Source organism: Nesoenas mayeri (genome assembly GCF_963082525.1).
Source record: "Nesoenas mayeri genome assembly, chromosome: 2".
Taxonomy (NCBI): Eukaryota; Metazoa; Chordata; class Aves; order Columbiformes; family Columbidae; genus Nesoenas; species Nesoenas mayeri.
Genome location: NC_137543.1, coordinates 134754716 through 134773119, shown reverse-complemented (window position 1 = coordinate 134773119; position 18404 = coordinate 134754716). Strand labels below are relative to the sequence as shown.

Below are 18404 nucleotides of genomic sequence, written 5' to 3'. Positions count from 1 at the left end.
CACACACATGGAAAGCGGCCAGAGTGTTCCCTGTGCTCTGCAAACCCAGAGTCGCTGCTGCCACAGCCTACCCACCAGAGGACGAAACAACTCTAATTCACACAGCCTGGCAGGTGGAGATTTTTGTCACCCTGAGACACCACTTGCTCACTGCAAGTAAGAAAATTTATGAGCTTGTACCATTTTTTTCAGCTAGTGCACCTAAGCAGCATTGAAGATGCAACTCAGTGTGACTGTCAGTACTAAAGAACAGGGCTTTTTGTTTGTTAGCCTGCTATATGGCATGATGTTTATTTATGAAGAAGAAAGCAGTAAAATGTAAATGTTAGACTTCACATGAAGGCATATATAAAATGAGGGTAGCTTTAATTAACTGGTCTAATCAGTGCTAACTAAAGAATCTAACGCACAGTGACTCCATCTCCTACTGCTCTAACCTTTGTTATTTACTGTGAGGAAATATATTATATTTTCTACCACTGACTACTTTTTAATAATCAAAGCAAAATAATTCATAGAGCATCTAAGTTATCAAAAAAGAATTCAGCAGACGTAGCACAGATCATAAAAGGCTGCTTTGTGCAAAACATTTTGTATGTCAGTTTAAGAGATGGTTGTAAGATTAAAACTTCATGTGTTGCAATTTGTCAGCAATTTCATTGTTACTGCTTATTTTCAAGTGCATTCTCAAAATCCACGGGGAAGCTGCTGTAATATTTTATGAAGGAACTTGATATTCTTTCAGAACCATATAACATAATCTCAAAGCAGTACTACTTTAGCTCTAGTCTTAGATCTAGGGTATAGCTGAAGAGGAGTAACTTCAATTTTTGAATGTACAACCAAGTTACAATTGGTTACTGTAATAATAATGCTTATTATTATTACACACAAATTAATACATATTACCCTTGCCTAGGTTTGCCATGTCACTGTACTGAAATGTATTTTTCATACACATTGAGAAAGCTGCTCAGTTTCCATATGGAGCAGCAAAAACTGGTGATGCCAGGTCGCTAAAATGTTTCTTTCATGAAGACATCACTATATGCCAGCAACAGGTAGCATATTATAATAGTATATATTAATACTAATCCAGGTATAATAACATAATAATTATACAGGTATAATAAGTATATAATTACACATTATTGATAGATAATAATTATACAGGTATAATATATAATTGTAATACTACTATACAATAGCATTAATACAGGTGCATTGCCCTTGCAATAATTTCATTCTCCTTATGACTTCATTCCTTTGTGTTTTACAACCAATTCAGCAAGATAATGCAGCTGGTTTCTTCCTTTTCCTCCTTTTGCATTTGCTTGTATTTGCTTCTGTCCTTTACCGTTCCATAGCTCTCCCCATATCCCTCTACATCTGCAGTATGTAGGATTTGGATAATTTGTCTAATGTTACACTTTTCATTTGATTTATATGCTAGTCACAACACATGGTGTTATTAAAAAATAGCCTCTAAGGTGATTAGCTATTGAACTGGATAATAAATGTCATTAGCCTGTCCTACAGAATGATGGTATTTAATCAAAAACAGAGGAATATTGTGCTTCTCTGGCAAAGGAAATTCAAGCTCATAGACTTTGGAAAGAATTTTTCTGCTGTGTCACTAGATTTGCTTGTATAACAGCCATATCTAACTGAATGGAATTTGCATGTGAAATGACCAGCACTAAGTGAAAGCTCTGACTTAATGTCTTGTTACAGTGAACTGTCATAAACCGCTCCCTTCTAATTTCCAGGAATTAGTATTGCATATGAAAGACAGTTTCTTGTGAAGTACACATGCACCCTTGCAAGTAGATGTTTGATGATCCTCTGCATTTTTGTTGTTATCTGGGCACTGTGAGATAGCTCCTGCAGTGCACGACGTAATGTGCATTAAATGGTAATGTCTCTGCTGGGTAATACTACTAAAATTTCCAAGAATCTTCTCTTCACACTTCTTGGTGATTCTCCCTTGGCAATGTTTCAACCAGTTTCATGGTCCATATCCCTAACAAGGACTGTCTAAGTTTCAGGGGCAACTAATAGCTGCAGCACAGGAGGCCTGGCCCTCCTGAAAAAAAATAAAAATCCTATCTTACCATAGTGAAGAACGTTATGCACATGCTGCACCTTTTTCTTGAAACACAAAGGTTTGTCCCAGGCTACCTTTTCTGTGTGGAAAATACACATAGGCTATATGTATGAAATATACATACAAAATAATACATTGGCATTTACTCTAGTAAATTAGTATCAGAGAAAAGGGAGAAAACTTTTGTCCTGGAGAAGCTGAAATTGCAGTTGTTTTCATGAGCTAAGGAATGCTGAGCCAGAAAGAAGTCTGAGCCTAGACAAGTTAGATAGGACATGAGAAAACTATCAGTATGTGAAATAAATCCCAACACAGGAGTTAGGCAGGTGTTTATCTTGCATTATGAAGTCTACACACAGCTCAAGCCTTTTCCTGTTTTTTCCTCATTCATGTATCTTGCAGTTGTCACCTGCCATCTAATAACAGCCCACTCCCCTCATTTAGCTACATACTTGAAAAGAAAGTAAGTATACCTCTTGCCGCTGTACATCTCCTTCAATCAAAACTTCTATAAGATAATCAAAGACTTGCTTCACCCTTACCTTTAATTACCAGAGGTTGAATGTGTCAGCTTTCTTACACTACCACTAATTTAGATACTATTACTCCCTTCATAACACCTGGAACACCTGCCCTGTCCACACGCTTGACTTTTAAAGTAGCTTGAAGTGCATGGGAGGAGTTGAACAACTTGGATTGCTATTTAACAGCTGTTTCGCAGAAATGCCTACAGGCATTAATCAAGATCAAGGTGCTAAACACTAAGAAGACTTACAATGAAAAACAGACCCTGCCCCAGAGAGTTCAGAATTCACTTTACAGCAAGTTACAACAGGTGGATGTGATAAATTAACTGTAGGCAGGAGAAAAGAGGGATCTGATTCTCTAAGCATTTTCTGGACACTGGATCATTTTCATGTATATATTTATAAATACAGATATGGACATTTTGCTGAAGACATTAATTTCTCTCCAATCTTAAAATGACCTCCCTAATGTAATAAAATTCTTCTTCCAAAGAAACACAATCTATGAGATTCCTTCTCCACTTATTGTACTCAATATGCTATACTCCAGAAAATCACTAGTTCTGTATCCCTCCCTTTTCAAGGGCACTGAAATTTGGGTTTTCAGCAGAGCAAGAGAGAAAGGCAATCTTTCTGTATTTTATGTTTAAAATTAAAATACCTCAACTAAAAGTAGGAGCTGGCCCATATCCCTCCTTGTGGAATTAATTGTAAAATGTGTCATTATAAAGCTGTGTTAAAGTATGAACAGATCTTGGTAGCAATCAGACATTAAAGATAAGAAGACTAATATCTAAGAGGCTTATTTTTCCATTAAAATAGAGAATACATTACTTTGTAGGTGGAGATAAAGGTCAATTTATTTCAGCATGTCACGTTTTATGAATAAATCTATTATCTGTAATAATAATCCTTAACGAGGTGTTTCTATCTGGTTTCCATCAATTTTACTGAAAACCATCCATGAAATAATTAAGGTCTACTTTTACCGTCACTATAAACGCTCTTCTATTACACTGTATGCTGTGCAGTTCTTTATGCTGTGCAAAAGTTGTGTAGCATACTGTTAAACCAGAAAACTTACTAGGCCTTTGGGGAAGTAAATTGCCCCTACATTTCCATAGATGTAAAATCACTTTCCAAGAAAAACAGGCCACTTCCTCCAAAGAAAGTCATCTGTAAGATCAGGACATAAATAACTAACAAAGATAAAAGCAGTGAAACATTGATCTCAGATGTAAGCAAACGGGAATTCTACTACTTTTAGTAGGACTATAATGGGCATCTTAAAACTTTAAGAAATTGAAATCTTGCCTAGAGCTCACTGTGAAATTTTTGTTGCTATACAATGTCCTTTTACGATTAAATTACTTCTCTTTTTATACATCATAATTCTTTGTGATTTAAAATATAAAGTTCAATCTTTTTAAAGTAAAATGACATCAAGAAATGTGAAAGTCCAGAAAAAAGGCAAGGTTAATATTGAAAATGCCACATTTTCTCTTCTACTGGAGCCCAGCTGGTTAAAGATTTGGATAATTGTGGTACAAAACAAAGAAAACATACACTTGGATCAGCAGACTTCAGTAGCACAAAAGCTTTAGCTGGCAGTTAAACATATGCTTTTATCAAAAATACTAACTAATTTATCTGAGGGTTATTAGATGAAGACTTTTCTAGTACGCTCTGAAGTCAGCATAACTGATCTTTTTGTGTGCTACTGGTGTTTTACACTAAGCTGGTGTTCATCTTACACAGGCAGAAGTAACCATCTACATTGTCACAACTTGGAAAAATCACAGCGGCAAACACAGCAAGTGAAAAGGGCCAGAGGAAGGAACTGAATGAGAGAATGACTGAGATAAAGTACTTCTCTAGGCTTTCTCTAAACCCTGCTAGCACCGGTATGCTCTGGAAACAGTAACATACAAAAATGTCTTCTTAAGATACCAGTAATTAGTTCTGACTTTGAAACACTTCACTGCTCAAAAGAGCGTTAAATTGTAAGATTTAGAGTTACCTAATGCATCCTCGTGCTGCGAGAATCATTCCTTCTTACTAAACTAGGTGACATTTACGTTCATTTAGACTTGAGCACTGCTGCCACCTCTCTATGCCTACAGGCCGATTTCATCCGCCCAGATCATGCTCCTGGACGGTTCGTCTCCTGTTGCATGGGGACAAGAGTCCAAGCACTAACATACAGCCGGGCCTCAGACCACTCACTCTGATTTATGCAACATCGGCAAGAAACCCCGTTCACAGCACTCGCCTCTCCTCTTACTTCCCCCGTTAGTGTCTGGAGGTGCCGGGCAGCGTGGGCGGGGCAGGGCAGGGTAAGAGTTTTACCACAGCTGAGGCACGACGGCGGCCTAAGGCCCGGAATACTTGCTGCGTCACGCCAACAGCTCAGGAGCTGCACGGCAACTTATTAAGGCTCCGGCCGTACTGCAGCACCGCAGCCTCCCTGGGCACCGCTCTTCACCCGCGCCTCCCCAGAGCCGCTCCGGGGGCGGCAGAGGAGCCCCCAGCCCCCGCCCGTGTCTCCTCAGCGCCGCGAACTCGCGGAGCGAACCGCCGGGGCGGCCCCGCCAGCGCAGGCCGCGGCGCGTCACGTGAACAGGGCGGGCGCTGGAGGAAAGCAGCCCGCGAGCCGCCGCTTTGAAGCCCGTTGCTAGGCGACGGGAGGGCGCGCGGCGCCCACGGGAGCGGCTGGTAGTACAGGAGGAGAGAGACAGCGGCCGGGAGACCGGAGCCGCCTCCGCCCCGCACGGGGACGCGTTCCCGTTGTCCACGGTCCTCCCGCGGTCTGCGCGCCCCCGGCAGTGGCGCAGGTGCCCTGGGAGCCGCCGCCGAGCCGTCTGCCAGGCCGCTAGGGGGCGTGGCCAGAGTGACAGCAGCCACACACAGGGAGAGCAGGCGCCTCTGGTGGCGGGTGGGGCGTTGAGGCCTGGGGCGCTGCCTGCGGTGCCGTCCGCCCGTTGGCGCACGGGCTCGCGCGCCGTGGGCAGCGGGCGCGGCAGCTTTGCTGTGAAGGGGCCGTGTGAGGCAGTGGCTCCGCCCCGTGGCGGGTGGAGCAGGGAGCAGCTCAGGTAGGGCGTGGGCGCAGAGCAGTGATCCCCGCCATTGCGCAAACCGCAGCCCCTTCCACAGCCGCACTCACGGCTGAGGACGGTAAAAATCGAATTCTCCGATGAGTGGCCGGTGCCGCCGGCCAATAGGTGAGGCAGAGCGCGCCATCCTCCCCGCCCCCGCCGCGCGGCGGGGCCAATGGGGGTCGCGGGGCGGGGCGCGCGGGGCTAGGCGCGGGCTGGGAGGCGCCCGCTCGCCAGATGCGGAGGAGCCGCGGCGGCGGTAGCAGCGGTGGAATGGGGTCGCGGGTTGCTCTCGTCTCCCCGCGCTGAGGGACGTGCCCACCGGTGGGGACAAGCGGTAGGCGAAGGGCGGTGGTCGGCCGCGGTGGCGGTGTGGTGAGGGGCGCAGGTACCGGGCGAGCTGCAGTGTCGGTAGCGGCCGCCGCGTCGTGGGGCGGCAGAGCCTGCCGGGCCGGGCGGGAGGCGTGAGGCGTTCCGCGTCGTGCTGCCCGCGGCCGCCTCCACAGTTGGGGCGGCGGCGCTGGCCGGCGCGTTGCTGCCGCGAAAGCCCGGGCGAGGCGAAGGGCGGTCAGTCGTGGGTTAACGCCGCTTGTGTCGTTGGTAGGATCCGAGGGTAGTGCGGCGGCGAACGTAGACGTGGGAGCCGGCCCCTGCTCGTGGCAACCTGCTGTCACCTTCCCCTCTGGCAATGGGGAATGGACTCTCGGACCAGACGCCGATCCTCTCCAGCCTGCCTTCCTTCCAGAGTTTCCACATTGTCATCTTGGGACTGGACTGCGCGGGGAAGACGACCGTGCTGTACAGACTGCAGTTCAATGAGTTTGTCAACACCGTCCCCACTAAAGGATTTAATACGGAGAAGATCAAAGTGACGCTGGGCAACTCTAAAACGGTCACTTTCCACTTCTGGGATGTAGGCGGCCAGGAGAAGCTGAGGCCGCTGTGGAAGTCGTACACGAGGTGCACCGATGGTATTGTGTTTGTGGTGGACTCTGTCGATGTTGAGAGAATGGAGGAGGCCAAAACAGAACTTCATAAGATTACTAGGATATCTGAAAATCAAGGAGTGCCTGTCCTTATCATTGCTAACAAGCAGGACTTGAGGAACTCTCTCTCCCTTTCTGAAATTGAGAAGATGTTAGCAATGAGTGAGCTGAGTTCTTCCACTCCCTGGCATTTGCAACCTACCTGTGCAATCATTGGAGATGGACTCAAAGAGGGACTGGAGAAACTACATGATATGATAATTAAGCGAAGGAAAATGTTGAGGCAGCAGAAAAAGAAGAGATGAGTTCTATTTTGACCTTTCTATTTTACAGTAGTTACATGGTCAAAATTTGACATAAGATAGCTTCCAAACCCAGGCCTGCTTGTTTGGATGCCGTTAAGCTTAGTTACATTAAACAATCAGTTACACAACCTTGCCTTGTGGAAGGCTGTGTAGTTATGGAACTTCTTTTTTTTTTTTTTTTACTAGTTTCTTCTGAGTTTAGCTCTGCGTTATTTCAGGAGCCCTAATAGATGATGTAATACTGTCAGGAAATGGATGGGTGGGTATATGTGACAGGGATGTCTAAATAGCCAAATAAAACGAGGGTTTTCTGATTAGTGTTGTATTCATGTGTTGGAGGGTGCCCTCTGCAAGCAATTTGCATTGAAGATGTTCCATGTTTTTCAACTTCTAATGCTCATAAGTAGAGTGTTTAGGTGAAAATTTTACAGCTTTAAAAACGTCTGAAGCTAGTAGCCCATTATTTCAAGAGGCTGTTATTTTATTTTGTTTGGGGATTTTGATGAAAGCTTGACTACGTGTGTAGTTTTGTATTTAATTTGGCACTTTTTGAAATCAAGTCATGTTCAGTTCAAATACTTGAAATTTCAAGTGCTGTGGATTTTTCAACCGATAAAAGAAAGACTATTTGACAAGTAAAAAATGTAAACAACACGCTGGAGCATGGAATAGTTAGTGGTTTCCCAACATATAGCATGTTTTTGGTATGTAAGAGTTTTATTTTTTAGAAGTAACCGTCGTTATACAGTGCTAATCAGGTTTAAACTATTACTCAAAATTAGTAATTTATTTTTGAACTATGAATATTATGTCCTCCTCCTACTATCAAGTTAAATTAATTGCAGTAAGGGAGCTATAAAGAACAATTCTGGCTGTTGTGGTTCTAACCGGTGCAGCATTCTTTGCTCTGTTGGTGACTTTTCTGGCAATAGACTAAATTATAATGAAGTAAAGATGGAGTTAAAATTAGCAGAGCACATCTTGTATCTCCCCCGTTTTATTAAAGTGGTATTGCTATGTCACTTTCAACGTATGCTTTTTTTATTGTGACTCTTAAAGTATTTTGTGGTTCGGAATGTAATAATGCTTTATACACTCGAACATTTGACACTACTGGGGGGTGGGAGGGGAGAGTGAGGGAAGAAGATTTTCAAGATGGGCCTGTGTTCTGCTTTAATTATGCTTTAAGCTGTTCTTGTTTACAGAGTGTGCAAACAGTGTTAACTGGGCAGGATAGTGCTTGATGGAAAAGGGAGGGTAGTTTTTCTTACTGGTACAGAACTTCAAGTGACTCTTTAGATACTTGGCTAGCAATTAAAAGGGCTAAGACAGAGCCTGGATTTTTAAGACTAACTTTAGTGGTGCTGTAAAAAATCATCAGAATGTTAGATTCTCTTTAGACTTTTTTTGGAAATACCAGATAAAAAACAAACAAAAAAGTAGTAAAAAAAAAAAAAAAAGCAAAAACTATTTCCTCCTCTTATTCAACCAGCAAAGTAATACATTTTTCTTACCTGCTGGTGTGTACCAGGAGGATGACAGCTACAAACCTGAATGTCAATCAATGTACTTAGATATGTTTAAAAAAAAAAATCAAACTTTTTAATCAGCAGCTGTTTGTCCAGGAGGTAACCAAAAATGCACTTTAGTGTCTTCAATAACTGAAAGTGACAGCTGTTTTTTTTTTTTTTATGACATCTTGGTCCTTTTTGAATAAACTGAAGTAGCTTCCAGTGGAGCTTTTGTATGTTGGTTATATATGTACCTGCACTGGTGACATTGTAAGTCACTTACTCAAGTAATGTCTATATTTATAGAAATGTGGATGACTTCTTAAACCTCAATAAACAATTCAAAATAATCCTGCAGAGAGAAAGTGTCTGACTTCTTGTGCTGCAGTGGTACGTTCTCATCAACCTCTGTGCACGTATTGACTAATAACAGTAGAACTCTTTCTGTTGAAAATCAATGTCTTATGGATGTGGTAAGGCTTATAAATGTCATGGTGTTATTGTACGTGTCTCATTAAAAACTTTAAATTGGTGGCATGTCTGTATATTCACAGAAGAGCTATTAACTGCAGTGACTTTTCTGAACTGATGGTTCCTGCATAATTTGAAAAATCTTATGTAGCTGAACCTATTTTGTGTTACATGCAATGTTTAATAGGCAATGTTGAGCATTTGTCACATGTGCTCACAGGTGATACTTAATTTAGTATCTTCAGAATCTGTCATCTGAAGCTGTATGAGGGATTCACGTGTATTTAAGCTTTTGGTGAATTTCCTTGGATTTTTATGGCAGTGAGTAGAATGCGGCAAGAGATACAGAAGCTTCTGATTGGTTTCAGGACCTGAATGTAAGACATAACTCATTTAGAAGGCTGAAACTCAAAACTGCGAAATTTGAGCAAGTATATTCAAACCTAGCTCTCAAAACCCTGGTATTTTCATTTCTGTTTATGTAACCGGTGGCACATCAAAACGCAGCTTACTAGCAGTCAGTCTTGAGAAAGAGCTATCTTAGTGATGCTGAGCCCTATTCATTTGGGCTGTAATTGGTACAATCTTGATAACATTTTCCTTCCTAGCAGGTGCACAGCACTATTAGGCTGAGGAAGATGAGATGAGGGGCTGGCTCTTTGTACCCACTAAACACACTACAATACTGAGTAGTAATTGTTTCTTTTCGGGTATTCATCAGGCTTTGTTTGGGAATAGCTGGAAATGCATCCTGCTGGAAAAAATCAGTCCTATTTTCTTTTGCATATTAAACATGCTAGTGTTTATCTGGTGACAGTCTCCCTAAACTATTCTAGGTATAAAAACTTCAGTGAATGATTTTAAATACAAACACATGACTGACCTGTACTCTGTCACTCTGGAAGAAGAAATGAGAGAAGGTGGACAGTAGTGTTTCTAAAATGTCATGGTTACTATCATGCGATACTTAATATTGATTTAGAAGTCGAAAACTGCGTGGGGGATGAGTTTTAGGTTCAAGCTATACCTTAATATGTAGTAGAACTGTTTTGCTGGGATATTACAGTAACTATTCTGAGTAAAATATACAAATGTTGCTGTACCTCCCAAACTGTGTTTTGTATTACTATGCTGAAGTCTTCAACTATGAACAAAATGGTGATGATTGCAATAGAGCATTTGGGATCTTAGCATAGTCCTGTCAGCCTAGGATCACTCTCTTCTAGGCAATGAATTGGCAGTTCTGGCATAAATACCAGTACTTGTAAGAAAATCTTTAAGCAGGTGTAATTTTGTTAGAGTGCTGGAGTTACACAATTTAAATTTTAAAATAATTTTTGCTGAAATGGGCTACAAATGGTACTTGGTTCTTCAAGGCAGTAGGCATATTAAATATTTTAAAGTGCTGCTACTTTAAGAAGCTATGGAATTGTGTTTAAATCAGCGCAGTGCTGTTAAAAAGGAAAGAACCACAAGGTCTTGTAACCTTATCACTGTTGTCTGAGCTTACAAAAGTTGGCGTGGCATTGCTTCAGCTGTTTACGCACATGCAATTGTTTAAAGTTAACCAGCCTTCAGCATCTGGTCTCTGTTTTCTAGCTGTGTGTTAGCTTATGACTATTTCAGATAGCAAAAGTACTGTAGGACGGTGAGACTCCTTCAAGTTCCTGACATTGATCTTAAGTTGTGTTGCACCAAATGTGTGTTTACACTTAGGAAAAAAAAAATAGTTGTTCAGCCAGGTGATAGGTGAAACCTTTCTGTCTTCAGCTTTTTATGATTTATTGAGACATGATTGATCCTTTCTGTGGAAAGCAGTACCCACAGCCAGTCCAGGGTTCCCAGCCTGATGCAGAGAGGTGCTTCTGTCCCACCTTACACAGCGCTTTGGTCCAGCGAGAGTTCATTACCTGGGACGCAGTGGTCACTGAGCAGGCAGGAGCTGGGAGTGGTCTCGTTGGGTGGCCCTTCTGGACCCCAGCAGGTCTGCGTGACCGCAGGTCTGCCGCCTTGGAGAGGGGGAGTTATCTGTATCTCGGATCTTTTGTTTACAAAAACCAGAATATTAATTAGTGTCTGGCTGAAACTTTTTGTTGAGAGTGTCATTCTGGGCATTGGGGGGAGGATTTAGATACTGCATTGATACCAGAAAGAAGGACGTGGTAAGGCAGAGCATGGAAAAAGTACGCAATCTGCATACCCTATACACAGGGCACCAGCCCTAACATAAAGTATTGATTCAGCTGTGCAGATCGCAATGCATAAAGGCTGGCAAATGTGTGCTCATAATGTTATCTTCCTTTATCTTCTTTTGAGAGAGAAATCTAGGCATGAATTTGTGTTTTCTAGATCAGTGTTTTTGCTTTACTGGTGGGTGATTCATCTTTTGAGAGGGTCACAGCTTACAGCCCCCCTCTGACAGCTAATAGCCTCGAGTCCCTGAGCCAAAACAACTCTTGCTGCTGCTGGAAGGGCTGTGCAAGGGAGCTGTGAGTGGGCATTCTCTCCTGTTTGCTTAGTCTGGAGGTGGGGGGGGGGTGTGTGAGGAAAGCATTTTATTTATTTATTTACTTTTTAATCCTGACTGACATAGGTATGTGAAGGCCTGCCCCTCTCACGCTGCTCTGCAGGCTGTGGTTATTTTTAGGAGCAGTACAAGACTGCAGAGCTCTGTGGATAAACTCTTGCGTGTGTGTTTAAACTGAAGAGAAACATGCAGCCTGACTGCGCAGCAGGGTGACGCCTGGGGTTGTCACATGGGCTCCCACAGCCGTCCTACCTATCTGAGAAGAAAATAAAGGGTTGATACATAGCTGGTAGCTTACCCTTCTTAAAGAAGCAAAAATGCAGTTTCAAAGACCTAGCTGAAAAAAATCCCAAGCAGCGAATGAAGGACTTGAGTTTCCTCCCTGTCAGTGTCCTGTTTTATTGGGACTGTCTGTGAGGGATCTGAGGCCACCCATATGGTGGCCGGGGTGATGCTGCCTGCTTGCTGCTGGGCCTGATGAATGGCACAGCCAGGGAGTGCTCAAATAAGGATTTTATTCAAAGGCAAACCCAAAATCTAAAGGGAAAAACTAGGTAGGGAGGCCAGACAGTGCCTCTAGACTAAATGCTTGCAAACAGCTCAGGAAGGTAAAAGATGATAATCCCTGAGCTGTGAAGATTATGGTTTCTTAGTTTCAGCTATATTTACACAGCTGCTCCACCAGAATTAAGAGCTAAAGATGACAGAATAGTTAGAAAGGAGAAGGTTGAGTACAGTTGTTGGCTGTGGGGTGTGTGGAGGGAGAGAGGATTTGGAACTGTTGGGTTTTCCTAGCTTTTCAAGACACATTGAGCCCTAAGGGAAACAGATATGCTTTTAGGCTGCTTAATAAGTTTAAAATCTTTATCGTTTTATGCACTGTAGTTTCCCTATTGCTGAAATGAAACAATACCTCATTTAAGAAAGCCACCTAATCACCACATTAATCTCCCAGTCCACTGACAAAGGAGAAGGTTAGCAGGGGTGTTGAGCCTTGTTAAACGTGCCGAGGGCTCCTGGCTGGCTCACAAGCTGCTGTATTTCAAGGTCTTTTCTAAAAATAGCAGAATTGTAGAATTTAGGTCAGGTGAGGTAAAGGTGTGAAGCCTGATACTTCAGACACCACATGGAGTCCAGAGATACCACCAACCCTGTAACAGCTTATCTTCCGTTAACACTTTATGAATGATAAATAAGAATAATATTATTTTCCTTCAGAGCATGACATTTTTATCCCTTTCCCATTTCAATGTCATTTGCCCTGTAAGCTTTAACAGGCTTTTGTTACAGGAACGTTGAGTTGAGTGTGACAAGGATAAGTTTGTGAATGAAGAGGGTCAGGAAAGGGTGTTCAGCTTTGCTGCAGTGACTTGGGTAGCTAAAAACAGTCTTTTTGTAAAGCTGGCTTAACATCAACAAATTATCTAAACAAGGTAAATTTTCTAAAAATATCTTCTTGTTTCTAACACTAGCTGAACTCCACTGGTCTTCTAAATTATTGTATGCAGTTGTAGGCATGGACAGCTACTCTTTTTTTTTGACACCAGTTTTGTAATGGTCTCTAAGATGCCTTCAACCATTTGCAGACCATGAGTGCAGGTCTGCACAGTTTTAAATGATAATACTGATTTTACATATCCATGATGTACTTTTTAGCTGTCCATCTGAGGTGCTTCTTTGGCTCAGTCTGGTTTCTCAAATAAATATTTTGATTCTTTGTGATTAATAATGTCTCTGCAAACAGTTTATTCCCATTTGGTTCCTGTTGTGCTACAGTAAAATTACAATCTACAGATTATTTGTATCACTATTTCCAGCTATGGAATTTCTATTTGAATCAGAGGTATATATTCCATTTTTCTTGATTTTACTGTATTTCATATAGGAGCTGATTTGTGCTAGCCTCCCTGATTTTAATTAGCTTAGAAAATTGACTTTTAGGTTTAAAGTCACTGTAATTCATCTGTAATCAGTCATGTTATGCTGGAGATAAATGGGATTCATGAACTGAGCCCACACTGATGCTTTTTGACAGATCTCCTATTGCCACATCAATATGCATCCCTCACTTTGTCCTATAGTAGCACTGGCACCAGCAAACTGTATTTCTGCCAGCCTGTCATATAACTTGCTCTTACACAATATCTGCGTATGTCCTGCTATTGCTGTAATTACGATAAGGGTCTGCTTGAAAAAATTCTATGCAAAGACTCAGCCGTGGACTGAAACTCTAAACAAATATATCAAACTATGTAATTTCGTTCTAAAGTATTGGATTTAAAGTTGAAAGCTGGAAGTTATAAACTAATCCAGCCCAGCCACTGAGCTCTGGTCATTTTATCCCAGAATTATCTCCGTCTGTATGTAAAGCAAGAATCTTATAGTTGCTCCTACATTTAAAATCATGCTTAAATGTGCTGTGAGATCTTAAGATATTACAGAAGTACAGTGTAATGGAAAGAAATAGAAAGATTGTAACTATAATTTGGATTTTTCAATTGCCTTGTAACATATTTGTGTTCAATAGCCAGGCATTAGGAAATCATACCATTTCAAAGGAGTTTAAAAACACAAGTTCAACATTCTGTATTATCTCCAACACCATGAGCTTCAGCTTTACAGAACAAAAAATATTACCATAGCTGAAAATAAGGTATTGTGTACTCTTCAGTGAATAAATATTTATAAACTGGATCGTCTGTACCGATTTTGTTTGTATTTGACCATAGCTAGTAAGCAAAAGTAGTTAAATTGTTCAGTTTTATGCTTGAATTAAATTGGGATGAATATAAGCTCTTTCAAATCAGGCATATGGAAGTTTTCAAGTAAAGGTGATTTTCAAAGATCTTGAGTTAAATAACAAATTGTCTTAAAATAAGCTTTTATTTGGAACAGTCAGTAGCAAAAATGGCTGGAAATTCCTTTGAAAAAATAGCTTTATTTTATATAGTACAGTGAGAGAAGTATCTTAGACTGATTTCAGACCTCAGGATTCAGAGGGTCTCCCGTTCTCTCTGCCTTTCTTGGCTGCAATGAATCAGTCTGCACAGGATGTGGCTGCTAACAGATGATAATGCAAAGTGAAGGGCTGGGCCATGAAAAGCCCCAGGGTGGCTCAGCGTGGTGCTGAGTTCTCACGAAGAGCTGATTGCTTTCCAAAAATAAGAACAGGAACTAGGGCAGATAATCCATGTAAAATGCACTTTCCACCCTTACACATTCACAACAATTTATTATTCTCAGCGTTATAGAGCTTTACATGTTGATTACATACATACATAATCCACCTAGGCACACGCACCTACCTACACACACTTCTGTTGTATTCTTGCAAACCCTGTTTGCAAGAGTTTCTCTGGGATCCTGTTCTGTGGGTGTAACTCGAGAATATATAAAGAGATTCCTGTTTTCCCATAATTTTAACCCAAATTTGACTGCAGACATGACAGCACTAGAAATATTATTCTCTGAAATAACTTCCTCTGTTTTAAATGTTTTGTTAGGGTAAGGTAATCTGGGCTATTCACACTGCATAGGAACCATGCTGTTGTGACATTACCACTGCTCAGAGTTCAGGCTGTGTCAGCACTTCTTTTATAAATGTCTTTATTTCAGAGGCTTAATAACCTAATAAGCCTTGAAACTTCACACTTGTCTGAAACTTGGCATAGAATATTAATTTTGCCTTTTACCACATTACATAAAAACATATATTAGAGGTGAGTGCAAGTGAAAGAAAAATAAGCTGCTTATGTTTTGCTGCCTCTTCCCTCTCAAAGTTAACTTTGTTTATTGAAATGACATGAACTCAGTTCCAAATGAAAATCTTTGAAAATTTTGTCTTAAGTTAAAAGTTGTAATCATTAGTTTTTGCAAATCAGACCTACACAAAATCATCTACCTAAATAACTTCTGGCTTTTTCTTTATGGATTCATTTTAGCCTCTGCACAGGGGATGTAGAATCTGGCTGTTTGAATCTGCAAGATTTTATCCTCCCTTTGCGTTCATTTTAGCTGCTTGTACATGAAACCAACTTGCAGAGCACACTCACAGTGAGTGAAGTTCTTGTCAGTGTCAGCAGAGCTATTCCTGTGCAGTTGCAGTTGTAGGAATGGACAAAACCAGAAGACAGAAACATGGGCATGCTTTTCCTCAGTGTCTTTGCTATATAATTTCAAGTACTCATTCACTTAGTACCTTTTCTTAGTAGTGATGATGTGTAAAAGTAAAACAAATGCAGGGTTTTCTCTTGTCTCATGGAAAAGCCAGTTCTTGTAAAATTTCCAGGCTGTTTTCTAAACCATAAAAAAAAATATAAAAAATGGAGAAGGCTCTTGTCTCAGAAGTGATTTTTGGTCACCCCATCTAGATAACCCTGAGATTATCCTGAGGGTTACTAAGGGCATAGTTTGCCTGGGGATAGTATCCCCTTGCATTGAAAAATCTTTTTTCTTAAAGGTAGAACTTACCTAGGGATTCTATATTAATGATGGCTTTAGTCTGACCTAAATAACTTCTGGCTTTTTCCTTATGGATTCACTTAAGTCTCTGCATGGGGGGTGTAGAATCTGGCTATTTGAATCTGCAATGTTTTATCTTCCCTTTGCATTAATTTTAGCTGCACGAACATGCCTGCACAAAGCAGCTCTTGCACTTCCTTACCAGGGAGTGTTGATCTGCTCAGAAGGCCACACATGCTCTTCACTCTTACTTTGACCAGACAATTTTATACAGAGTACAAACCTTATGTAGCCCCCAAAAAAACCCCCAAAAGTTCGTTTGTTCCTTCCTTCTTCTCCCACTTTCAGTTCAATGGCCACAATTATCTATTTTATGTTGGAAAATCTTTACTCACTTCAAGCGCTTTGGGTCAAGTTTAGAGTACCCTTCCACCCAACCTGATTTCCTTCTCTTATTTACCTCCTCTAAAGAAAGTTTACCATGTCTATAATGCCCTCCCAGGAGCAGTGCTGTGAGCTTTCAGTACAATACAGGCATAACAGTCAGGATTTATTTTATCTAATAATAGATCTCTAAAAACTAGGCATTCTACTCTGATTTAGACTTCTCTAGATCTTTTTACACTTCATGGAAAGACATGCATTTGTCTAGGGCATGACTCACCTTAGTTCAGGAGTGTTATCTAAGGCAGGTCAGATAAATTGCCCTATGCTGTGGCTTGTTTCTTTTAGCTCTGCAGAAAACATAAGCTGATTAACTCAAATATAGACACCTGCCTTTTGCACCAACTGCCTGTACTTATATCCTAAATGATACGCCCATGTCTGTCCCAGCTACTCTGCTGGAAAATGCAGGTGTCTGGCATTGGAAATCTGTGTCAATCTACAGCAGCTGAGAGCCTCTTGCAGCGTTTTTGCTTAGCAAAGCCACCCCAGTGCTTCCGGGTGCTGGTCAATGACCACGCTGCTAGTAGAAGGAAAACATAAAATTTATTAAATAATATATATTAAGAAAAGAGGAAGTGTAAGCTTTTACTTAGAGTAAACACTACATTACATAGTCCAGATATTCTTGATGGAGAAATCAGTAAACCAAATTACTTCCTCTTACAGTGTTTTATGGCTCACACTACTTGTGTATGCAAAGGTAGTTTTTTCATTGACTTCAGTGAGAGCAAGATAAGGCTGGAGAATTGTGCAACAAAACTGTCATCTATAAAAGCTTTTACATAGTAAACTTTTATGTTTCTTCTTTGACAACACAAGTAAATCCCCACTTATTTGTTGATACTATAATTGAGTCTAGCAACACCTGTGCCTGCTTCTGCATGTGTTGGGAGTTGCAATCACTCTCCTGTGACTACAGAAAGGCTACCAGGAAGCAGGCTGTAATTGTTAGAAGATGAACAGGATTTGTTAAAAGAAAGTTTGTTAGCGGTATTTAGGGGTGAGCTGAGTGTAGAAACAAGATGTGACTGAGGAACTCTACAAGGAATGGAAATGATGAACTGCTCTGGTGTCCCCAGGTATTCTACCTAACAAAGTATGAATAACTGATAGTCTTTCTAATAAGAAAACCTGAACTTAGAAGGGGGTATGGGAAGAGGTGTATCGTGTCTGTGTGTTGTGAAAATTGTAATAATTTCATACTTTCTTAAACCTACTATAGTTAATGCTCTGAAATTGTGTGTAGTTTATTTCCTTAGGAAACCAAACTGCAATGCGGGGAGGTGTAGTTGAGGAAGAAAGAGACCTAGCAAGTAGAGGCTTTGGGGTATGGTGATATGAGCTTTGGTGTTCGGTGAATGTCTAAACCGAGCATATCACACACTTCTGTAGTCTTGTGGAAAAGTGTTGGACTTTGTTTTGTTGAGGTATTGTTTGATCTTAAAAAGAAAGCTGATGTGCAGACTTACTGAGAGATCTACATCCCTGAAATCACCGTATCATCATATGAAAGCACAGCAAGGGTGTATCTCCTGAAGGCTTGTTATCTCTGATGAGAGACCAGGTGCTATGATGTCCTATCAGTTATCTCTGGTGAGAAAATAACTGTACATAGACTCCAAAGCAGATATTATCTGCTTCTGTAAACATCCTGTTCACTCTGTGTGTTGTGTGGATTAAACCTGGGTTGTGAAGATATCAAAGCTGGAACTGAAACTGCAGCTGAAAAGCTGCACTGTGCATGTTAGCTTGCTTTCTCTCTTCCACTGCAGTTGTGCATAGAAAGCTTTTACCTGTTGCTTCTGAGGCCTGTGGCAGTGAATTAGTAATGCATAACATAATGCAACCACTCACTAGTGTTGAATTTGTTGGGATTCTGAGAATTGTTAGTTCTGAAGGAGAGTGGTGCAGGGGTATGCTCCTGCAGAGGACTGGAGTACCAGCAGAGCTACATTTGGATGTTTGGG

At 41.3% G+C, this 18404-nt stretch overlaps 1 protein-coding gene across 3 annotated transcripts; it reads left to right on the top strand.

The window, feature by feature from the left end:
* The first annotated feature begins 5357 nt into the window (after positions 1 to 5357).
* On the top strand, positions 5358 to 8989 carry ARL4A (ARF like GTPase 4A). 3 transcript variants are annotated; one of them, XM_080340336.1, is made up of 2 exons: positions 5358 to 5726; positions 6334 to 8989. In XM_080340336.1, the coding sequence occupies exon 2, from the start codon at positions 6418 to 6420 to the stop codon at positions 7018 to 7020; it is 603 nt and encodes a 200-aa protein (XP_080196462.1). In that variant the 5' UTR covers positions 5358 to 5726; positions 6334 to 6417; the 3' UTR covers positions 7021 to 8989. The 3 variants fall into 3 exon arrangements, with proteins under 3 accessions (XP_080196462.1, XP_080196461.1, XP_080196460.1); XM_080340335.1 differs by having other exon boundaries at positions 5724 to 5855; XM_080340334.1 differs by lacking the exon at positions 5358 to 5726 and adding an exon at positions 5909 to 6066 and having other exon boundaries at positions 6334 to 8988.
* The last annotated feature ends 9415 nt before the right edge of the window (positions 8990 to 18404 follow it).